This window comes from Chroicocephalus ridibundus, chromosome 5 (genome assembly GCF_963924245.1).
Source record: "Chroicocephalus ridibundus chromosome 5, bChrRid1.1, whole genome shotgun sequence".
Classification (NCBI taxonomy): Eukaryota; Metazoa; Chordata; class Aves; order Charadriiformes; family Laridae; genus Chroicocephalus; species Chroicocephalus ridibundus.
Genome location: NC_086288.1, coordinates 61714988 through 61739685, shown reverse-complemented (window position 1 = coordinate 61739685; position 24698 = coordinate 61714988). Strand labels below are relative to the sequence as shown.

At 43.6% G+C, this 24698-nt stretch overlaps 1 protein-coding gene across 3 annotated transcripts in view; it reads left to right on the top strand.

Annotated features, from left to right (window-relative positions):
• PPARGC1A (PPARG coactivator 1 alpha) overlaps positions 1-24698 on the top strand; it is a 371917-nt gene that overhangs the window by 193918 nt on the left and 153301 nt on the right. Inside the window, exon 1 of one of the 3 annotated variants that reach the window (XM_063335981.1) lies at positions 5092-5197. The exons of the other annotated variants lie outside the window; for them this stretch is intronic. Within the exon in view, the coding sequence (XP_063192051.1) occupies positions 5117-5197 (81 nt within the window). The 5' untranslated portion in view covers positions 5092-5116. Of the gene's footprint in view, positions 1-5091; positions 5198-24698 lie in introns of those variants that run through there. 3 annotated transcript variants of the gene reach the window in all.

Sequence of the window (24698 nt, the reverse complement as noted above, 5' to 3'; positions counted from 1 at the left end):
AGAGAAGGATGTTGTGGGGGGACCGTGTCAAAGGCCTTACAGAAGTCCAGATAGATGACATCCCTAGCTCTTCCCTTGTCCACTGATGCAGTCACTCTATCATAGAAGGCCACTAAGTTGGTCAGGCAGGATTTGCCCTCAGTGAAGCCGTGCTGGCTGTCTCGAATCACCTCCCTGTCCTCCATGTGCCTTAGCATAGTTTCTAGGAGGATCTATTCCATGATCTTCCCAGGCACAGAAGTGAGGCTGACGGGTCGGTAGTTCCCAGGGTCCTCCTTTCTACCCTTTTTAAAAGTGGGTGTGATGCATCCCTTTTTCCAGTTATGGGGGACTTCACCTGACTGCCATGACTTTTCAAGTATCATGGAGACTGGCTCGGCAACTACATCAGACAATTCCCTCAGGACTCTGGGGTGCATCTCATCAGGTCCTATAGACTTGTGTATGTTCAGTTTCCTCAGGTGGTCATGAACCTGATCTTCTCTTACAGTGGGAGGGACTTTACTCCCCCAGTCCCTGCATTATGGTCCACCTACTTGAGGGTTGTGGGGAGAGAGGTTGCCAGTGAAGACTGAAGCAAAACAGTTGTTGAGTACCTCAGCCTTCTCCTTGTCCGTTGTTACCAGTTTGCCAGTTTGCTTATCAGGGGGTACACTTTTTTTCACCTTCCTATTCTGGTTGACATACCTGTAGAAGCCCTTCTTATTATTCTTTGCGTCCCTCACCAAGTTCAGCCTCTCCTTCACTAAAGGGACCTGACTTGGGTGTGGACAGGTGACATTCAGGTTCCACAAAGCAGGTGAGGTAAGTGTCATCAGCAGAAACCGCCCTTGTCTCTCTCTTTGGGACTTATTCTGAGTACGGCAAATTAGACAACAGTTCTCTGTGGACTCCTCTTTCCTATCTCTGGCCTGTTGATACAAACTCCTGAAAGGGATCCTTGTTGATGAATAAGAAGCACTGTGTGAATAGCTTTAATATAGGCCGTGTAGGAAATTACGTAGCTATGGCTTGGATTTAGTTCAGGGACAACTTAAATTTTATCCTCAGTAACCACTGTGTACTTAAAAGGTACTTCAGATTTTTCATGTATTATCATGCAGTGCTCCTGGATCTGGATTGTACTTGAAGACATTTATAAGCTCTCCCTCTTCAGTCTCTTAGAAAGTGCTAGAGGGACCTTTTTGGTATAAATCTCATGCCTCCATGAGTTAAGGTGCCAGCCATGAGTCTAGCACTGAAAACACCCTATGTGCTGAAGACTTGCGATCCAAGAGGCAGAAGTGCATAACAGTGTTCTGCACTGAGACATCCCAGGGATCCCTTAGAAAGTTTAGTATTCACACTGTCATCCTCTGATGAGAAAACTAAAACAAAGGTTATTGCAAGGCTGTGATGGGTACACGTGGCAGGGAGACAAAACCATAGCAGGAATTTGATGCACACCAGGTACTAGACTTCAATGGTTAATTCACGTGGAACTGGTAACAGAGGTCAGCGTACAACATTGGGTTAGGGAGAAAGAAATGAATGGTGGGCATATCTAGGACTGTTAGGAGAACACAGAGCTTTGAAAGAAATATATTGAAATGTGATGGGCCCATGCTGTGCTGCGTCAGAGCTGACCTCACCATAGCTTTTGAAGGAGATGATGAAAATTGCTTTTATGTATCCTTGCATCCCTCCAACAACCATACCAGTTAGTCTGCTGGTATCCAGCATGATGCTGGGTCTCCTCACAGTGGAGTTCAGTGCTCCACTAAAGACCCTTTGTAGCACTGAGGTCACCGGGAGGCACCTGAACTCTTTCCTGCTTCATCGTCATTCCTGTTGGTGCTACTGGAGAGCAGGTGGCTGACCAGGAGCTCGGGCAACCAGCAGGACTGAGGTGGAGATGTATCCTCCTGACCATATCCAACATAGGTAACACTACTTTGCTTGGGCAGATAGGCACGTACGGGTGAGTGTGAGCAGCCAGTCCTTACCCAGAGGCAGCACCCATTTCACAGTACAAGTGTTTTGAAAAATCAGGATGCAGTTGGGTAGCTATTCAGTGTTCAAAAAAACCTCGTGTTTTTCTCACTTTGCTTCTCCACACTGCTGGCAGCTATATGGTGGTATGACAGTAATAAATTGTGGATATATTAAAAAAATTAGCCTGTGGTTGCAGTTGAATCCAATCCTCAGGATGCACTTCTGAAGCATCCTTGTTACCTTGTGCTGATATATCCGTTCTCACACTAGCACTTTTCTCACCATCGGAGATGGAATTGCAGCGAAAGCTTTTTAGACTCAGAGCTATAATATCCAGAGATGTTTTGTTTAGAGTGGTGTAAAAGCAAGTATGTTGTATGAACTTCAAGCAAGGTACATTTGAGCTGAGTACTAGATTACGGAGAATGATGTATGGGGCTTCTTTAACTGTGTGTGGAGTTAGATTTGATTCTTAGCAAATAAGTGACAGATTCATATGTAGGGGAAAATTGAAGTTCTCATCTATATATTGTTTTTATTATGTTTCCTTTGCTTCAGGCTCTAACATATCAAAGACACTGTGAGTGAAAAAAGTAGTTTGATTTCCATCAATAAATGTCTTCGTATTCTTGCAGCTCATACACAATTTGGGCTATTTCATGGTGGTGAAAAAGACAAGGGAAAGTCACGAAATAATTCATTGCAATCCAGAGCAGCTTAGATTGGAAGCATTGCTAATATTTACAATTATCGCCAAGCTCTTTCCATGGGCTATATCTGTCTTAGATTTAGAATTATGCTCCTGGCCCAGTACGAATATGTCGGTATGTTGGTTTGCATCTGTCCTTGCCATATGCAGAGCAAGACAAGAATTCCTCCTGCTTTGTTTTTAAATTTTTTTATTGTACCCCTCCAAAATCAGACCAGCTGTTGCCTAGATGCTGCCTTTCGCAAATGACAGCGCTCTTAAAAAGTGAGTTTATGTCATCTCAAGGATTTGTCATCGACTTTGTTATATTTTGTTGTCATCTGGGAGGTAGGGTTCAGCATTGGCAGTACTGGTGGCCTTTTGTCACCCTGCTGACGGGGCTCAAGCAGTCCTCTGCTGCCAGCCAGTGGGTGGGTAGCATTAGAGATGGGGCGCGTTCCACCGGGGCCAGGTCAGTGGCTGCCTTTGCCTGGTGCCTCTGTTTAATTTAAGTAAAAATTAATATTTTTTTTTTCAGCCAGAAAGCAGAATTCTAATAAGCCGTTTCTGAACGAATAGCCCCTTTGCGTCTCTTTTGTTGCCAGCCTGATGCACCCCTCTGTGTCTGTGCAAGCATCTGCCTCCTTCTGGCGTTTGTACTGCTTTACCTTGCGCTGCCTGGCTCTAAAAATAAAATATCCATATGTGTAAGAGGAGCCGGTGTTCACGTGCGCTGCCAGTATGTAACACAAGTCCTAAAGTCACACTGAACGCAGCAGAGACCCGCACCGCCCGTGCTCCTCTGATGGTTTAACGAAAAGGAGAAAGGGGAGGGGGAAAAAACTCAAACCACGGAGGAGAAATTTGGAGGTGCAGGAAGGAGGCTCACATCGATGCGGAGCAGCTTACGCTGGGTGCCCCTTGGCATTTAGTTTTATGGCAAGGATGTTGTCAAGCTGTGGAAGGGCCAAAATTTGTGAGAAAAAGATGTTTGGGAAACCTGAGGAAAATGGAAATGTTTTCCAGCAGTCCAGAAGACAGGTGCAAAGTTGGAACTGTTGGCAGTTCAGCAGCCCTGAGCAGAGGTCTGACTCAGCCCAGGGAGGATGGCCGGGGGTCTGCAAATGGAAATCCACAGGAGATAAAATGAACCTAAAAATTAATCCTTTTTTTTTTTTTTCCCTCTTTTTCCTGCATAATAAATAAACAGTGTGAATGGCAAATAGTCAACACATAAAAAACCCACCCCATCCTAATACTCATAAACTTTATGAATTTTATAGATATCACAGTATAATTTTTTTACAGGAAAGAGTTGTTTCAGCTAAAAGCATGCTTAAAAATTAATCTTTTGTTTTGGTACTGAAGCAGTGCTTCCAAGAAAAGTGTTTGATTTTTTTTTTTCGTTCCTTGTCACTGCCCAAAACCTTGATTTGCTAAATGCAGTGAGTTCAGCATTCTCAGCTACTCTGTGATAAATGCTATACTGAAGTAGCAGCAAGACTCTCTCTGTTGCCTTTTTTTTTTCCTGGTAAAAAAGCTAGATGATGTTTTAAGGAGTTGATGGGGAGACTAAACTCCCTCTTGGTGGGATGAAAGATGGTGGTGCTAGGTTAAGGAGTGATGAAGAACGTCATAAAGCAAGCCTGGCCACGCTCAGGGAATGTGGCAGGCATCTCTAGGTGCCATGTACGGAGAGCGAGCTCAAGCGATTTTTTTTTTTAAAAATGTCTTATATTGAGACTAATTTTTTCTGGTTTGGGGTTGAAATACTTGTGTCCTGCTGAACCCATCTCTGCATTGCTGAACCTGAGCTCTGAAAGAGCTCAGCAGAGAGTATGGTAATCAGCCCATTTCTATCAAAATGGCTCGTATTATTATTCATGTTTATTGGCTGCAGAGCGGTTCAGGAAGCACTTTTCAAACAGATACGCTAAAATATTTTCTTTTAAACAGACCCAGCAGCTATTTGTATTTCCTTCGCTTGAATCCACACCCCCGATGCAGTCTTAATTATAATGACAGCAAATGAGACAATTATGGCAATATGTGAAAAAAACACTTTTGGGAAAGGCGTATGAGAATACTTTGGGTAGTATTAGCAGTCCTGCTATACTTTACATCTAATTAGGGCTGTTCCACAGTGTCACCAGCCCTCTGTCATTACCCTGCGAACTCCCCGGCTGCAGCGATGCATTTGCTGGACCAGCGGGAAGGTGTCAGACCGCAGTCACACTTCCCCAAATCTTTCCACGTGCAGATCCTTTGCGTGGCGACCCTTTTCCTCTCCCTCCCTTCCCCTCTCCCCCCTCGCCTCCCCCGCCTCAACCCGTGGTGTGACATTTTCTTCATGACAGTCTGTCTCCGAACTGCACTTGCTGCTGCCTCCGTAAAGGCTTACAAAGAGAGTGTAACAGACAGTGGCCAATCGAGTTTGTGCAAGCTCCATCAGCTATGGATGAAACATCCACGAGAGAGAATAAGGACTTAGAAGAAAACTGGATAAAAGGGCTGCGACGGGAAGCTAGCTGGCAGGTCAGTGATACAAAGAACGTATGCTTGGCAAGCGGATTAAATCTCCGCGCTAAAAATCTCTGAACTTTTTAACCTCGGCGTAGGTGAGACATGTATGTTTATTTGTAGCAATGCCTGAAAGCATATTCCTGTGAGAGCAGTTATCATTATCTCCTTATTTTCTTGGAAAGAATAGTTGTGAGATTCCAGAGCCATCTATTCCAAATTGTAGGACGAGTAAATAGTTTTGTAAATCTGCAGACGTTACTGAATGCACACTTGCTTAATAAAGGTCCTTGCAATAACAAGTTGCAGGTGCATGCTGTTATATCAAAGGAAATACGTGGCTTGTGTCTGTATATATGCAAGTTTATTCCATTAAAAAATATAATACACCACCTGTCACCCTGTTACTTAATTGTGTCACAGTAACTGTAACAAGGGTTTCTTTTAGCTTCTTTTAATGAGGCAACATCTTTAAATGCACAGTGCTTGTTTTCTTTATTGTGCTGGACTCACAATAGATGTGTATGCAATTCAGTCCAAAGGCAGGCAGTTTTCATTAAAGTGTGCAGAGCAATAATGTTTACATTATGCAGTACCTTTCTGGAGTTTGCAGAATTAGATACCATTTCAGACCTGCTAAGCCCCACTGAGTGGTTGTGATTGCTCTTTACATTACATCCTAAGCATCGTGTATGCACTTTTTTCTGCTCTATTGCATTTTAATTAGTCAATCAACAATATTCAAGAGATGTGTCACCAAGCTATTTCTTTTTTTCCCCCTTGCTGCTTCTTACAAGGGATTTTAAAAGATGATATTATTATTATTATTATTATTATTATTATTATTGTTGTTGTTGTTGTTGTTGTTGTTGTTGTTGTTATTTTGGTGATGCCATTATACAAAATTCAAATAAAGTGGCGATTTGATTTGTTCCTATCAGGTGAAGCTGGGGAAGAGTCCCAGCTTGGTAAGAGTTACTGCAGCAGTTTAAATGCTACAAGGCATGCTCCCTTCCCCCAGAAGGCTAGCTGGTTTAGTTTGGTCCCCTCCTCATAACTTTGCTCTAGAAAAAGAAATACAAGTCTCTTTTCAGAGGGGTGTGATGCTCTGTGTAATACTGCTTGTGGCTCGTGTCGTGGTGTCGTTCTGATCATCTGTCTGTTATCACTGACAAAATGAAGTATAAAATTGGGATGTCGTGAACATGGAAGCCAAATGATCCCTCCTCTCTATGTCGCTGTAGAAGTGGAAGCAGGTGTGTGGAGGTGATGGAGAGGAGGTGGTCACTGTGCAGACATGGTGTGAGAGGCCACCACTGCCCCAAAGAACTGGGCTCCACAAGTGGGTGAAGGAGTGGAAGACCTGGAGGAGATGAGGAAAAGGCAGGAGGAGAGTTGGAGCTGTGGAGGCATCTGCAGCTAGTCTGTACACCCATAAAGTGATCCGGAAATCTGTTCTTCTGCTTCCCTGGTTTGTGCTGGTTCTGCCAGGTCTGATGAGTGAAAAATGAATTGGGAAGACATGGAAGCAGTTTTTCTGTAGTACCTGGCTGGAAACCACATGTGCCATGGCAAGAATAAATTTCCAGTCAGCAGCTTCTGCCTCCTTTTTATGTGAGGGAGTCTTGCACGGCTACGGGATAGCGGTGGCAGCGTGGTGAGGGAAGAAGTCACGTGTGCTGTACGTGCCATATAGAACCCTGAGGTGAATAAAGGTGAGACCTTATCTCTGAGGAGACAGCGTCCCCTGGTAGCCCTGCATGGGTCCGCTACCGTCCTTCTCCTTCGCAGGCAGAAATGCCATCTCCATTGGCTTCTCTTTGGCTGGAGCATGGGGCTGGTGGTTGTGGATGTTTTGCTCTGGGACCGTGGCCCTGTTACATGTGAGTGCAATTTTCAGAGAAGCCCCTGGGAAAGGGTTATCCAATTCTCACTCCAATTGTAACTCATCCCGTATTCCTTCACTCTGCAAGGTCTTTAGAAGTCCCAGGGTAGAGCAGAGTGTCAGTCTTGAAAGGAGCTGATTTAGGGTGAGCGCTGCAGAGCCAGCGCTCCTCTTCAGCCCTGTCTGCTGGGGAGCTCCAAGGTGATGGCGTACATCCTTTCTTCTTAAATGGGCCAAGTTTTTTTAGCACTAGGCCCTTATATCCATATTTAGTCTCCTAAATAAGTGTCCTGATTTTCCGAAGTGCTGGGTATCCTGGGAAGCCAACAGACATTTCAGTTTTTCGTGGGCTTCAACGTGCGAGGCCGGTGCTTCGGGCTTGCATGGCGGTGGGGACTTGTCGCGTGGTCCTGGGGTGGGAGGCAGGCTGTGGTGCTGGGTTGCAGCTGGAGGTTGTGACAGCTGTGAACTGCCTTTGAGAGCTAATTAACGCACCTTGGAGCTGCCGTGCAATCACAGCCTCAGCTGTGCGTGGCTGGTGGGCTGAGGGACCTGCTGACCTGTGGTGGCACGCAGAGGGGGCCACAGAGATGAAGAGTGGTCCCAGCGCCGTGCGGCAAATGCGGCGGAGCGGCCAGTCATGCGAGTCTCCCTCTCGTCGTGAGAGATGTGGCAATTCCGACTTTGCACTTTGAAAAAATCAGGCCGCTTATTTAGCGGGCTAAATATAGGTTAAGCAGCCAAGCTTGAGCATCCTGCTTTAAAAATTCTGGCGATAGTCGTCATCTATCCTACCTTTCAGCCGGCGCACTCGTCATGCTGTGAGAGGTCTGTGCGGTAGCCCCATGCACATGAATAAACATCAGCTTGCAAGTAAAAGAAGAAATAAGCTTACAGTATTTCTTTCAAGGGGAGATACAGTTTGGAAAACGGATTGCATTCTCTCTCCAAAAGGAGTCAGTTTTCTATTAAAAAAAAAAAAAAAGCAATGCTAAAATTATGATTCTGTTTTTATCACTTAGCTTTAACTTTTTATCTTCTATTGTTCTTATCATCTCAGACTTTGCTGTAGTGGTCTATATCTATTTTTGCTTTTTTCATGGAGAAAGGTGGGCTTTCTTGCCCCTCTTAGCAGACCTTCAGAACAGGTTTTCAAAACCTCCTATAATCCCTTTTCCTGATGTTTCCTTGGGAACAGCTTCTGACATCCGACAGATCTATAGCTGTCACAAAGCTGGCACAGTTTTACCACAGGCCAGGCACATATTTGGGTGACCACAACTGTGCTGATAGACTAAAGGTTAAGAAATCTATAAGGGTGTGGATGTCAATATTTAAAGAAAAAAGTCCTGCATGTTTAGAGACAAATGGATTTTCCTTCGCATTTACACATCCAGGGAAAGTTGTGCTCTCAGAGATAACCAGAGTAACTCCAGTTGATTTAAAAGGGCATTTTTCTTCTGCAAACGAGAGCAAACAGTAACGCAAAATATCCTGAGAAAGGAGCAGTGCACCAATCCCAGCAACTTGTCGGAGCCGTGAATCCCTCTGCTGACATACTGAGGTCTTGAAAGCCACAATTTTCTTCCTAATTGATGGCTCAATCAGAGTACATCCTCTGTCTCAAGCTTACTTTAAGCTTTGTCCTTGATGTGCCGAGTTACTGTATAGCCTAAAATACACTGCCTGTATTGCAGAGGGAGGGGTGTACAGCAAGAAACGTTGAAGTAATTCCAGAATCATTTGTGATCTTTCATCAAGATAGGAGAGCAGTGGATGAAAAATAGGCATTTTGTCAGAGCCTTCAGCAGTTTGATGATCGTTTCCTACAGAATAATAAAAGCAGACATGTCTTGCCATTTTCATTTAATTTTTAGTGCTCATATACATTTGTGGGGAGTGGGAGTAATTTGGCTGAAATGAGAGTTTATCAGGCTTCAGTAAAGCTGGGAACACAGCAACGCACAGTGTAAAGTGCAAGAGACGCAATAACCTGTCTTCTCCTTTACAGTACGGTCCCATTGAGTTAATATTAATTGGAAAAGAACATTGGGTAAACACTATATATATGGATTATATGTGCAAGCATGTATCTAGCCATCTGTGCGGGCATGTGCATGCAGTGTGTTCACGTCTTCAAGGTGTGGTAGTGCTGAAAATTTTAGATTTAGAAATCCCTGCCTGAAGTAATACACAAAATTTTCATGTTATTTCCTGTCCTGTCTAGAGTAGCCATTCTTAAACCTTGTAAACTTTCCAATTCCTAATTTAATATTTTAGTATGTATTGAGCTCTCTCACATCTACTAAAACAATGCAAAATGTTAAGCTGCCAAATTTTGGAGGTTTTGTTTCTTCCTCTTTTCACGAGGACATGAATGCCATTCTGTGATGATGGAAATGCAAGTGAAAAAACCTGCAGATTCAGTTTTTCAAAATATTTGTTTTGACTGATCACAGTGCTGATGGCACTGTCCTTCTGTGCTGGTGATAGACAAAAGAGCCCTATTAAACACCTGGTGGTGCAGCCGTGGAATATAATCTGCTACTTCTTGTATTATTCCACAAGTCTCTGCTGTGTTCCTCCATGGTACTGGATGTGAAAATACTGGAACGTTTTACTTTGTTGCTCAAAGTGTGCAAGATTCAAGTGTAATACATCCTCTAGCACCATTGTACTGCCTTTGCTGTGAACACTGAATTCCATCTAATAACGTAGTTGATAAAGTTTTATTCTTTTCTCTCTTTTTTTTGCATAAGGGAGGAACGGTCACAATTCAGTTATCTTAAGACAGATAACTTCTGAAACTGTTTATTTTTTATTGTTCCCCTGAGTATTGTATTTTCAAGACAATCGTCATAGGAAGATCTCCTGCTGGCTGAATTTTTAACCTTACAAACTTATTTTGTTGCCATTTTCAACATTTAAGGTACTGCCACGCAGCAGATTCCGCAGGTGTGGGTGGGCTGGTTGAACCTCCATCCCCTGGGTTACCGTTGCGAAGGAAATCCTGGGGGCTTCATAAAATTATTGGCAACTGAGCAGAGGCATATCAGACGGGAAATTCTTTATCAGTTGCTGTTTTGACGGTTGTTTTATTTGATTTTGTGTATTTAATACATATGCACGGTGCTTCAAAGTGTGATACTAGCATAGGAAACGTATCTAGGAGTATTTGGGAGAAAATGAAGCTTATTCGTCGAGTAGAGGCTGTTAATGAATGGCAGTACAGTTATGTCTTGGGGCTCTTAGGCTCCAGCAGTGCTATTCGGCCATCTGTGATGTGATACGGACACTCTCTGACCTTTGTTCAACTTGCCACGTTGGGCAGAGCACCAGTAGGTACTGGCGTGTGGGAGGGATGGACGTGTCGATCTCTCTTCGGAGCGCTGGCAATGATTAGCCCATCCTCGGGTTTGAGGGTTAGGCCCTATACGTCGAGGACAAAACGATTTGCCTTCGTTTCATCACGCCTGAGGAAGTGTTCTCTCCTTGATGCTCCTCATCAAGTGCAGCAGAAGGGGAATATTCCCTCGCGAGACAAGACTGTGTCAGTCCTTCTGAAAGCTGGGATCAGGCACGTAGCAGTAAAAAAAGAGACATAGATGCACCAGGATAGTACAAGGTGTCTTTTTGATAATAAAATACCTAATTAGCGTAAAGAGAAATAGGACCAATGTGTGATATTGTATGGACTGTAGTTTTAGAAATCAAACGCCTTAAGACTAAACCAAGGGAGAGGTTCTACCAGCCTCGCTTATTTAATACCCTGTGAAATGCACTGTGCATGCTGTGCTTAGCTTGCTGCTCCTCAGTACTTTAAGCCTGTTCATAACCGTTCACAGCACTTAAGATCTAAAGATACACTCATCCTTTGATAGGACAAGGTCAATTATTCTCAATTTATTGCCAGTACCAAAAGTGTTTATGCGGTTTTATTTATAAGCTGGGTTTATGTTTTTCTAACATTAAAGACATTTGATAGTAAAAAAGGGCATTTTATTTGAAGATTACTTGCTCTGTGACATATTTATATTAAAAAATGTGCATGCGTGTATTCATATACACAATATAAACCCTATCTTTCAGTTTCCCCAGCACACCTCTTAGCTTCTTTCTAACCTGCTGAATGAATGTTGTGCTATCCTGAGTTACGTATGTGAAGTGTACTGATTTGCGGACGTCTGGATCTGAGAAGGACGTTATTTAACTGGCTGCCTTTTTTCACCAGGTAATTGGACTTGGTCTTGTGGTCTCTCAAGCTTTGTGTTTCTCCACCACACTACTAGGACGAGCACCCAAAGCCATCTTTAATGCCTTTGTCCTTTAACGCCAGTACTGCTCCAGCACTATCTATAGACGGGTGGCTCCGTTTCTGCAAAGCCTGGGGAGGCAGGAGTAAGTCCATCCCTGTGTAATGAACCACTTAAGCATTTGCCTAAGAGAAGCCTGTGTTAACCATCTGGCTTGATAAAAATACAATAGAATGGAATGGAATGGAATAGAATAGAATAATTTCAGCTGGAAAGGACCTACAGTGATCATCTACTCCAACTGCCTGAGCACTTCAGGGCTGACCAAAAGTTAAAGCATGTGGTTAAGGGCATTGTCCAAATACCTCTTAAACACCGACAGGCTTGGGGCATCAGCCACCTCTCTAGGAAGCCTCTGTCAGTGTCTGATGCCAGGGAGAAGAAATCAGTACCTCCCTCTCCACTGCCCCTCCTCATGAAGAAGTAGCGATGAGCTACTGGTTTGCTGATGGAAACCTGGCTCACACTCCACTGGAGGTTTTTTTTCTGTCCCTACTCAGCTCTTCTAAAACTTTTTACTTTTGGCAAAGGGTTTATTTGACAACTGACAAAAATAATCAAATAATATTTTTGACTGTGCTGTATGAATCACTTCTCCTTCTGTATTTATTATTCTCTCAAAATCTTTAAGGAAACATCTGGATAAAAAAGGTATTTCGCAGACATAAATTTTTTACATTTAAACCATATTTACTAATTCACATGAAAGCGCTGGTTGCCATCATTTACCCACCTCTCTGGTGTTATCAGAGTTTAAATGTTCCCGGAAGGCTTCGCACTATGACTGGTCTGCTTTGTGTCAGACTCAGGGCAATCATATTCCAGCTCTGGAGGCAGGTAGTTGGCGCCTCAAAAGAAATGTTCACCTCCCTCTTCCCAGGTTATCCCAGGCAGAGTTTAGCCTGTTTACATCTCTTTGCTAATTTAACCTCTTGCTTGCAAAGAAAATTACTCCCAGGCATGCTTGAAAGAGGTGGACAAATTATTTTCAAATGAAAAAAAATATTTTTAGTTGTGTGACTGGTCTTTAAAATATGTTCCAGCGTATTTCAGATGGGGATGTGTGGCCATCACGCAGCTCAGAGTTCATGAAACTCCTGGAATTCATGCATGTTCTTACAAAAAAGTGCTGCTGTTGTTTTTTAAATACTTCTGAGTGATGATTCATGTGTCTTTCTCGATCCTATCTCCCAGGGCTACATGGCACAGAATTCAGCGCTCGTCTTGCTGTAGCTATTGGGTCATCCTTTCTCTTTTGCTGGGGCATTTTCCAAGCTCTGAATCTCACTCTGAGCTGGGAAGGAGAACAGTTGGTCAGCAAGGTACCATTGGCATCTGCTCCTCCTTCCAGCAGATCCCAGCGTGCCGCTGTCGGCTGCACCCCCCAGCCCTCATCCACCTCTGGGGCTGGGGCTCCAGGAAGGCACCTCCGGGAAGCCACCTGGCACAGCTCAGCCACCACCAAAGGGACAAGTAGCTGGGGACCTCTCCAAATGCCTCCACTTCATCCTTCTCCCCACCCACCTTTTGCCAAAAACTGGAAAATGTTAAATGTAGCTTCTCTGATTCTGAGAAGAATCCTCATTTCTAATACTACTGGAATTAGGAGTGTTCATGGGTTGACACCAGAAATGACATGACTAAACGAAGATGTCCTACTCAGCCCTTGGTCTTCAACAGGAATGCTGCACAGCAGTTATAGCTGAGCTGTTGTAGACTTCCTTGATCACTTTAATTGGAGGACAGAAGGCCTTCAACATTTTAAATAGCTGACAGAAGGATCTATTCTCAACCCCTTCCCTGTAGCTAAACCTGTGATGTGTCAACCCCATCTCCAGGACACAGACAGTGCTGTACTTTTGACCTTTTACCGTATTGTCCGCTCTGCTTTGCCCTAAGCTGGTTTTCTGCAAAATGAGATGGATTTTGCTTCTTGGCAAAATAACTACGGAGAGCTGGAAAATCCAAATGAGCTGATACATCTTTTGTTAGAGTGATTTTGTTACTGAGCAATTTCTTTTTTTTTTCTTTTTTTTTGGACGTTCATAATGTAGGCACAGTTGTATATTGTATCTGTTTGGTTTTTATGGTAAAGTTATCAAATACTGCATCTTTTAATGTCTTGATTTAGAATGAATTCCAAAATAATGTAGTGAAGGAGGTGATACTTCATATTCCACGTTTTGATTTTTTTATAGGAAAATAAAAATATTTGGGAAATTGATTTTTCAACTAATAATGTGAATTATAGGAGCTGATAAATGTGAGATTAATAGCTAAGAAAGCAGTCATTTCAGATGGATAATTTAGATTTTTATCATTTATTAATCATAAAAAGTAAACCTGCTGTATAACTAATTTTAGTTTTATCAAGAAGATGAATTGTTCCAGCTAATGAATGTATAGATATTCTATGCCAAAGGCATTCGTAGGAATCTGTTAATCATTTAACTGTGTCATGGCATATGCTTTGTCTTCATAAACCAATTAAAACATATAACTTTCTCCACTGAAATGCATGTTGGCCTTCAGTGCCTACAGCAAATTAGAACAGCATTTGTCTTAAAATGCGCTTCAGTATTGCAGACACAAAAATTTAATGGAGATAGTGTCTCCAGGTAGGGAACATTGCTAGGCTGCCTGTGCCACTGCCTTGGGAAGGTGGTGCCGTTTGCAGCATTTCAGGGAGCTGGTCTGACAAATACTGGTCACGTTTTCTAGGTGGAGTGCTTGTGAATGGTCTCACCCTCATCAGCTGGGAGGACTTCCCTGCTTAGGTTGAAGCATGGGCATAAAGATGTGGAAATGTGGCTTAAATCCGGAACTGTCTTGATGGAGAAAGCCCTTGGCAGTGGCAAACGTCAGTGGTTATTTTGAGCAGGTCAAAGAGATCAGCTTAGACCTGGGGATGGTTGTGACGGATTTCAGGAGAGATGTGGCTCTTACTTTTGGGGGGATGAACTATAGCAAGGGGAAGAAAGGCACTTTGTTGGAAGGTGTTCGTGCCGCAGGTCTGCACACACCTGAGCAGTGCTAAAGCAGGGTTGAAAAGGGCACTCTGAAGGTCTGTTTTTCCTGAAAATACGGGAGGCAGTTTTCAGCATTTTGGCCTATTTCATGCCTATCCTCATGAAAGATTTGGTTTATTCTTTGCCATATTGAAGAAGAGTCATTGCTTTTCTTCTGGTTTTAGAGAGCCTGCAATTGCTGTTTTGTGGACTCTTCCTGTTCAACAGCACAGTGGCATCTTGGGCTTGCTCACCTCTGGTGCAAGCATGTCCTGCCGCCCACCACTGTCTTGTCTCCTTCCTTGCGGCCTGGGCTCCCTCGAAGAGCACATCACGGCACTTAGGACAGCCTGTGGGAGAGCTGGTCTCCTGTAATGAAGGTGATGATACACTGCTGAGAATCATAGAATGGTTAGAGTTGGAAGGGACCTTTAAGATCCTCTAGGTCCAGCCCCGCTGCTGTGGGCAGGGACACCTAGCCCAGGCTGCTCAAAGCCCTTTCCAGCCTGGCCTTGAACACTTCCAGGGATGGGGCATCCACAACTTCTCTGGGAAACCTGTTCCAGTGCCTCATCACCCTCATCATAAAACACTTCTTCCTTACATACCAACTAAATGTACCCTCTTCTAGTTTAATCATGATAGTTTTGCCAGATCTGCTTCCTTAACTGTGCAGAGCATCCTGCTTTCACAGGGCTGCTGCTGGCGCTTTCGAGAAGGGAGAATTAAGCCGTGACATCCAGTGTGATTTCTGCGTGGTCTAATCTGGGATTTCACTGTGCCTCAGGTCCCTCCATGCCAAGTGGACCTCCCCCCTTCCTGCCCCTTCCTTGTCTGGTTCATCTATTTAGGACAATCTCTTTTCCATTTAAAATCTTAGCAATGGGGACTACCTGTTACATTAGGCGTGTGTAAGAAATTACCTCACTTGGACTTACTCTTGGCAAGGGTTTAGAGATGCTGCTGCAATACAAATAACAGCGCTGATTGCTGCTGGAGATTTTCCTGAGGACAGCATATGCAGTTGAACCAAAGCTAGAGGTTAGAGGGTAATAATTGCACTCACGGTTATTTTTAGTCCATCCTAGAAGAGACGGAGAAATTTTTAAAATGGATTTTTATATTTTAAGAAATTACAGCTTTTCTGGAAGAAATTCAGAGCTATGACAAGAAATGAGAGGCAAGAGGATGTTTAAACTTGGCGGCTGGATTTCTATATTCTCGTCATTCAAAGCTGTTTGTTTCATCTCCTTTCTTCTTCCCAGTGAGGTGAATAGAAGAAAAACGTGAATGTGTTTGGGTTTTATTCACCGTATTGTCATAATGTCAAAGCAAATACAGATAGAGACAGACAGGAAGCCGAGGATGGAGAAATCAAAAGACAGCAGACATTTAAATAACCAGTTCTAGCTAATCCAACTCTAAACCACATTTTGTTCGGCTGGTTAACAACCTATGTGTTGCTGTACCACCTATACCGTGTTATTTTATTTATATCTTTAATACGTTATCTGTAGGCGACATTATGGGTGAAGCGCTGTTGCTAAAAGAGAAGGAAAAATTATAGTTATTGCTATAATAAACAGCTTGAGAATATCTTTTTAAGAAGATTGCAGTAATACAAAAGGAAATAGCATTAGATTGCAACATCAATTATTCAGAACAACGTTGTTATATTCATTTTTTACCCTATTTCCTTTCTCAGAGATAAAGTTCAGTCTTTCTAGCATCAGGTTCCTGGAGCCACGAAATGCCTGCTTGGGTCAAAAGTCCATAGCTTTCTGATGAACCAGGTCTGGAGAGTAAGTGGGAGCGTGTCCTCGAATGGACAGGGCAGAGGTTCTCAAAGGTGGAGGTGAGGGGGGGCCTGAGCACTCCCAGCATCGCTCTCGTGCGGCTCGTCCAGCTACAGCTCTGCTGTAAGGGAGAGGTGCCGGTGGCCTTAGGTTTTCTGGGACTTTGAGGAAAATAGTAATTTTAGGCCATCTTGCCCTAGTTTTAGCAGGCTTCTGGGAATAAGAAAGGGAAAATGGATCTTTGTAAAGACTTAAAGAATGTTGCTGAGAGGGAGGGGGTGAAATCAGGTCCTTATGGAGCACTGAACCTGGTTTATAAATGGAGTGAGGAAATGTAAGTCATTGTGCACTTCTAAATTTGGGGCTTTTGTATGGATATTACTTACTTAACTGAAGACAGAAACCTTCCCTGAAAAAGAAAACGTAACTGTGCCAGGCAGGTAGGATCGCTCGGGTTTCATTAGAAGCAAAGGCGAAGGCAATAAATAATCAAAAGAATAAAAACATTTTCGTTTTCCTTGTTTTTCCTTTAGTTTTAATTCTGTCCACATGTAAGAATTACTTCATGAAATAAAGCCCCTCGTCTACAGGACATACGGATTGAGAACTTCACACTTCTAGGTTATATTAATGTTTGGAAACAATGCTATGAACAACCCACTCAGCAATAGTTTTCTCAGTGCAAGTAAAATCTTCAGTGGCACAAACCTCGTAAAAATAAACGATATTTTATATAAATGCTGAGTGAATACACATAAGCTGTGAATACAGTTAGGATAGCTGCCACTGCTTAAAGGTCAGTAAAGCATAGCATTAAACGGCACATTTTGTGCTCCCAGACACGTAACCCATGATAAATTTTATGCAGTACATTTCTCAAATATCTACAGACACATTTTCTTCAATAATTCACAGTCCTTTAAAAGCTTTTTTTTTTTTTTTCCCCCTTTTGACAATCGATAGCAGGACACAGTGTCTATAAAAGTTGCAGGTACTGGACTTCCACGGTCAGTTTAGTTGGAGGATGGATAGTGTTAACCTCCTACAGCAGCAGACCTGTCCCCGAGCCCTTCCTTCCAGCTCAGCTCACGACATGCAAGCCCAGTCTGCAGGACACGTGCTGCACCTTTAGGTTAGGCTAGTGCTCAGACCGTTTTGTCCGGGGGAGGTTTCTATTATTTTTTGTCTCCCTTTGCAAGGTGATGGGTTTCTAAAGCAAGCATAGGAGGACTCAGAACGCGTGTTGGTGCGAGGTATTTCGTGGGAAATGTCATCCCTACGACACGACTTTTTCCTTCTTCTGTTTGCTAGTGTAAAGTCAGCAGAAGTAAATTAGCTGGCAGATTTCAATGGAGACTGTTACTGGCGTCCTCTGCCAGATAGCGTGTGGAGTGCCAAATTAGAATTGATTTCTCAATAAAATTGAGTTCAGCCTCCTCAACATAATCTAAGACAGAATGACAAAACTGCTCTCACTCACTTTTTAATTTTATTATTTTTGGTCAGTTTTGTTCTTGGATATTTTTGCTGCCCTAATTGCTTGTTATTATCTTCTTCCTCGAATCTTTTCCCTTGTCCAGGAGAGCAAAACCTTATCTGCTTTTATAAGCAATTCAGGAGTAAAGTAAAAGGGGAAGGACGTCTACGCATCGCCTCCCTTGCCCCTCCTCGCGCTCCGAAGACTCTTCTGGCAGCAGAGCCAGGAGCGCAAGTTCCCTCTCCGTGCTGTGACTCAGAGGCTGAGAGCACAACAATCTGTTTACAGTCCCATCCTCATTTCTCCTTCCCACTCACAGCATGTTGCTTTGGGAACCACCAACCAACCTAATTAAAACAAATTTTTCCTATTGCGGGAGCAATTCCCCAAATGCTCCGCCTCGCCAGAATCATGCTGTGTCTGCTCAGTTCACTACCTCCATCCAGCTCCCGAAGAGGCTCATCTTACTGTAAAGAAAATCAATGCCTTCTAATGTGGCTTTAATTCTTAAATTCAGTGCATTTATCACACATACTTCTAGGGAACCTCATGTAATATATGGAGGTGAAAAAAATGTCTTCTTTTTAAAAGACGTGCGTAGTAAGTGACTTCGGAAATGTAAGCAAAGCCTGTTACATGACCTGGTGAGAGAGCTATTCAGAATTAAATAAAGCAGGATCTGAAGTGGGGAAGCGCAGGTGCAAACACAAGATGGCAGCACTGGAAGCATTGCAAAAGGTCTGGAAGTGTCACCACCACCTGGAATTTGCTGGCTTGATTTCTGCCGCAGATGAGGCATCGCACCCAGTCGTTATGCCTAGCCCGGCCTTACAGGCTTGCAAGGCCAGCAAGATATCAAGGTGTCGTGACGACTGTCCTCTTTCTTCAATGACTGGGACCTATTTCTCACCCCATGTGAACTTCAGCAGCAGAGGTCAGTGAGGTTGGATGGCTGTTGGCTGTTCATACAGTCCTCTAGAGCACTGAAATCTTCCATTCCTCAGCTCATTCTCTGGAAATCAAAATACACCATGGCTTCTGAAAGCACCTCTGGTGCTATTGGAAACACCTGTGTTTCAAAGTGTTCATCTGGTGCCACTTGTGTGCCTGTAGCTTCTAGGGTTAAATGGCATATGTTTATTCCAACCCTGTTTTAGCAAAAACAGTTTCTGAAGAGTGCTGAGCAACATGGTAGGTCAGTGGAATTCCTCAAAATACTTCGCTTTTTCAACCGTTCATCTTTTCAGCTTTTTTACCCTGCCTTCTAGTTCCACCACTTTCTAGCTTTCCTCTTCCATCAGGATGCCTGGACCAGCCATCTTTACATTCCCTTCTTTCCCCATTTTTGGAAAAAGCTTAATCCACGTTCTCCCTGGCTGTAGGAGTGAGAACATGACTCCAGACTTTTTCTTTTTTTTTCTTGTTCATGTGAGATTGGTAGTTTTTAGAGTATTTAGTGTCCTTTCTGTTCTTTAATTCTCCAAACTGATAGTGGTATGTGGCTGCCTCCCATGGTAGGCTGTCCTTTCTTTCTTCCTTTCCCTCTTCATTTGCTGTGGTTCTAGCTCTCTCTGCTCCTGACTGTATTCTGCTTACTTCTCTCTGTGCATAACCACACCTAGACCGTAAATCCTGCTTTACAGATGTTTACTACTGAATCTTTGAAAGTCCTGGAAATACAGAACACTTACTGCCACAGTTTTAGTCATGTGTGAAACTGAAGTTTTTCTAGTGTGAACTAGAAATGAACTCTGTTGACATCACGTGGTGCAATGTAGGTATCAAGCCACCAAGTGGCTGCCAAAACCTATGGAGAGGGTAAACGACGGGTCTGTGATCTTTCAGGCATCTGAGAGCACTGACTCTTTCAGCGAAACACTGGAACATGTGCTAAATTTTAAGCATGTAAGCAGTCCAGCAGAGATGGGTTGGACTAGTAACATACTTAATCTTCAGCGTATTCTTAACTATCCATAGCTTGGTGGAGCATTGGGGTGGCTTGCGCTCCCAGCCCAAAAGCTGTGATGGCGTAGGAAGCGGGATAACTGAAATACTGACTAACTAAATGAAAGACTTTTATTGGAGAGGAGGACTGCTGTTTCCAGATGCAGAATGCGGGAGTGAGAATTTTGTTCAAAGCAGTGGTTTTCTCTCCTGAGTGCATACACAGACTCGCTGGTGGATTGTGTGGGTGATGGCTGTGTTTTCTAGGGTTGGTCTGGTCATGAATGAGGTGATCATTTCAGGTGAAAGGGATGGGGCATGAGCGTTCTCATCCACCTCCTGGATGGATCCTGTAGCAGCCGTTTTTATGCTCCCAAGCTCCTATCAGTTACCTTTTGTCCAAGATCTCCCTTAATTGCTTTAGTCAAAGGCTAGGAAGGACCAAGTGTTGGTGTAGTGTATCCATGAGCAGGCTCAGAGGTCCCCTCATCCCAATGGATTTGGTCCTGAAATCTCTCCTGAATACCATCACAGGTTTGAGACTTGCCCTGCTTTCGTTCTTTCCTCTTTGGCTGGAGAGAATAAATGGATTAACTAATACTTTTGAGAGAAGTCCTCCTGGCAGTTGTTGAGTCTCAAAATGTTGATTCTCAAGGCTGTCTTCACAAGGGAGTTAGTCCTATCTTTTGCCAGCAGGTTGAAATTACCCACTATGTTTATTGTATTAAAAAAAAAAAGAATAAAAAAAGAATCAGGAGAACAGGGATTTGTAAAGGTGGGGTTTGGTGACTGAGAGCTTATCCCGTAGAGAGCGTATAGTGGGATGTGTAGGGAACAGCAACAGAGAGAATGAAAAGTGCTAGGTCATCCTGTCCTCTTCTCAGGCATATGCATATCCCCTTGGTAGTGCAGGTTTATTTGCAGGAATGCTTTGTCCCTGAGTCACGCTGGGTTGGGGAGAGGCTGTTACATATGCAAAAAGCAAAAGAAAATATACTTGGGTGCTTTGTCTTCTAGAATTTTCACTATTTCCCCAGACTAGCTATTTCTGGTGACTAGGTTTGAACATGTCAAGCAGTATATACACCATGTGCTAAGCGTTATTATTATTTAGTGTTTTATTTACTATTAATGTATTTTTTAGTAAGCACTGGGACTTTCAACCCTTCCTTTGGGAAGCTATTGTACATTCTCATAGATTTCACTGTCAGAGTTTTTACTGATAGCTTATATTTTCCTTTCCTTAATTGCTGCCTGTTACTTCTTCTTGTGTCCTCTTGTACCTAATTATAAATGTTACAACATCAATTTAGGAAGAATATCAGGGGAGGTTTCACAAGGGTCAGTGCTGATCACAATATTGTTTAATACTTTCCTAAACAATATATACAGAGCAGTACAATTTGCAGATGATGCCAAATTAAGAGGGATCATAAACACAGTGGAAGGCAGAGAGAGAGATAACAAAAGGATGTTGAGAGTTTAAAGAACTGTGCAAAAATTAACAAGATGAGATTTAATTTAGATAAAATACAAGGTCATACACTACGGGAGAAAAATACCAACTACAAAATGGAAAATGCTGGTTAGAAAACAGCAATAATAGTGATATATTTTACATTTATGTAGCTTCTTTCATCTTACAGAGTCCCAAAGAGCTTTACAAATTAAATAAATTAATACAGAAACTACACATAAGGATTATTTTATTCTCCATGGAGACACCTCCTGTGTTGGTGCAGAATGTGACAGCTACTCAACTGGACTCTGCAGTGGTGTGCAACAGTTCAGGACAAAATATTACAGGTCCCCTTGAAATGGCAGTAAAAGTTAACGGAAGCCAGCATTTGTACAGCAGGGCACTGCTTAAAAATGTTCCTCTGATGAAAACTGCCACAGCATTTTTATTTTTTTTTTTAAGCTGCAGATGATCAAGACCTCAATTTTACATCTGTCTTCACCTTTACTGCAGTAATGCAGAGATGAGCCCACTGAGTCAGGGTGGACACCGTCTGCATGAGAGCTCATAGTGTGAGACAGGTGGGAGAAGAGCAGTGGGTTTTGGCTTTTTTACTGGAATAGACAAATATACATTTATTAAAAAGCATATAACGTTATCTGTAGTTATTTGAAGGCTATTCAGTTTTACATGGACAGGGAGGTTTAACTGGAGGGTGTATAAAACCGGTGATGGGAAAGGAAGGCGCGTGGTACTGAGTTGATGGTTGACAGAAAGGGCAAGATGAAAAAGGTGGAAGTCATAAACGAAGATGCAGCAGAAGGACAAGATGGGTCAGGATGAATAATCAGTGGCAGAGGAAAGGCTGGGGATAGTTTGCCTAAAGCCTTTCTTGTTGCCCGCTGGTGAATATTCTTTAAATTCTGGTGAAAATTCTTTAAATGGTGGCATTTCAATGGTGGACAGCAGATTCATGGGGGAATATTGGTTTTTGTTTGTTTCTGCTGTCCTGCTAACTCTAAGCAACATTACAAAGGTGGACATAGGGCTTGAATTTACACATACATATGTGTGTGTGTGTTTCACGATGGAGACACATCAGAGGCTGGGTGTGTGGGCATCTAAGGTTGCTCCTTAGAAGCCAATGTAATGTTACTTTCTGAAGGTCCCGATTCATCACGGAGCAGCCGTCTGCATGGCATACCCAGTGTGATGGAGGGCTCTGCGCTCTCGGTGTTTGCTAGCCCGAAGAGCTTGGGCTAAGGTGATCCCCAGAGGTGAAGGTGCTAAGGAACGTGCAACTTGGAGGTGGCTGGTGTGTGCAGTGCTCATCCCGCTCTCCGGGGAACCAGGAGTGTATGCAGTATCCGGGTCTGATATCCCTGATGCAGAACTGCATAAACTCAGGTCATTCCCTGGGCGTGAACAGGTCACATATGTCTTATCAAACTCATGGGTCTCTAATTAGGAACGACTCAGAGCCATTTCAGGCATCACTTTGAAGCACCATTTGCCCTATCAGGAGAGCTTTTCTGTTAGCCGCGGTCTGTGTCTGCCTGTGTCTGTCCCTCTGAATATAGGCTTAGTGCTTTCGCCTGCTGCGCCAAATTGAGAGTTCATTTTTCAGATTTGCCTCTCTGCTTTATGTCTCTCTGCAATGGCACACGGTAACATGTGGCTAAAATCTAGAAGAATTAAAAAGGGAAATTCTCTGAGATGATTTTGCAGTACCTTTTTAAAGGTGTGCATCTTGAATCTCCTATTTTTCATTTTTCTTCTCTGGTCAGCAAACAAAAAAGAATTAGAATTTGTTCTCTTCCTTGCCTCCCACCTCCCAAATATTTTCTGTGCTCAGTGGATGAGGGGAAGTTCCTACACTCATTTGACTATTTTGAGGTCCAGCTAAGTGCTTGGATGCATAACTGCCCATTCCATGTAACCATGCAAAGTGAATTTAGGTTAGTATCTCAATTTTGGAGTTTTTTTATGTTTGGATTCCAGTAGTTGCTTAATATTTTTCGGTGAGCATCACCGGCGTGGCCTGTTCCATAGGGGCCAGCTGTTACCGCAGACTTACCTAGAGGGTGGAATTCACTGGGCCCGATTTTCCACCAGCCTGCCCCTTGTGTCACTACTCACAGCTGTGCAAAATGCCACTGTTGTTCTTCAGCAGCAGTTTCGCATCCATTTTGCGCAGGGATGGGTGACTACAGAGGATGCAAGCCGGTGGAAAATTCACCTTGTGTTCTCTGCTCCGTCTTAACCGAGGCACGAACCAGCACCCTCATGGTCTGTTGACTGTAAATCTCCTACTTTTAGATGAGCTGAGAAGGAGCCTTGCCATGGTTAAGCTAGTGTGAATCACACTAAGCTTACTTCAGCTAAAATAAACTCCCTTTTCCCCTCTGAATACAGCCTTCCTCCGTCCGTGTGGACGGGTGTGCGGCTGTCTGCAGTCTCCCGGCATCCCCATGCCGCCGGGCTCCACAAGTCTTGGAAAAGTTGCGCTTTGGGGTTACTGCTCCCAGCCCAGCACAGGGAAAAAGAATTCAAAATGGTGTTTTTCAAATAAGCGATCTCGAGAAGAAGGGGCTGGGTACTAGTCTGTTACGCTTTTAAAGTATATTAGCTCTGTATTCAAAATCCTTGCAGCTGTGCCTGTGCGTGGAGCAGCTCAAGGTTTGTTCAGTTTTGGAGAGAGCAAGTGCCACCCTGAAAAACGAAAACCTGCTCTTGAAGATCTTTTGCAGGAGCTGTCAAGCCAGCATCTCATTTGCCTTTTATTATGTCTGAGCAGTAGTTAAAACTGGGAAGGGAAGAAAGCAGGCAGTTGAAGGACAGACTTTCTCTCCCCCGGTGCCGTGCAAGCGCCTGCGTCAGTCTGCTGCCATTTTGCTTGAGAGAGCTGGAGCACTTGAGTTATGGTGACATCTATTAGAATTCAATTAGTGGTAGTTCACTGACCCAAATTAACATTCTTTGTTAAACTCAAGTCAGTGTATATGTATGCTATTTCCAGACCAAACGGACCTGCATAGAAAAGAGGCTCCGAATCTCTGAGCTTGTTGGCAGCGTCTTAGTAACTGGATTCAGAGCACAAGCTTATCTAATGCCAGCGCTTTAGGCTGGCTAATAGAATTGCACATGTCTGTGGTTTGTAATTAAACTGTGCGGAGCTCTGACTCGAGGTGAGCAGGGAGAAGAAGGACGAGGGAGGACACGCCGGGGGCCTCTCTGCAGCCTCTCGGCTCCTCTCCTCCATCCCGGGGCGGAGGCGGCTGCTGGGACCACCACCACGAGGTGGGCTGGAATATTTCACCCTTGCTTTGCTTCTTATTTCAAACCTTCGCAGGCTCCTGACAGCATCAAATCTGCCCAGGTCCCAGACTGGACGCTGTTGGCTTTGCTGTTGGGGCTACATTAACCCACCCCTCTCATCCACAAAACTTTTCAGGTGCCCAATCCATGCATTGCTGGGTTTGTCCGAGCGACTTTGGCGGTGCCTGGTGTAGTCAGGCATGACTGTCGTAGAAATAATGCCACCGCAGTCGGTAATGCCGTTCAGCATCAGGAGAGGAAACCAAAGGAAATTCCCACTTTGTTCCTTTACCGTGGTCTATCTGTTCAGTGATTT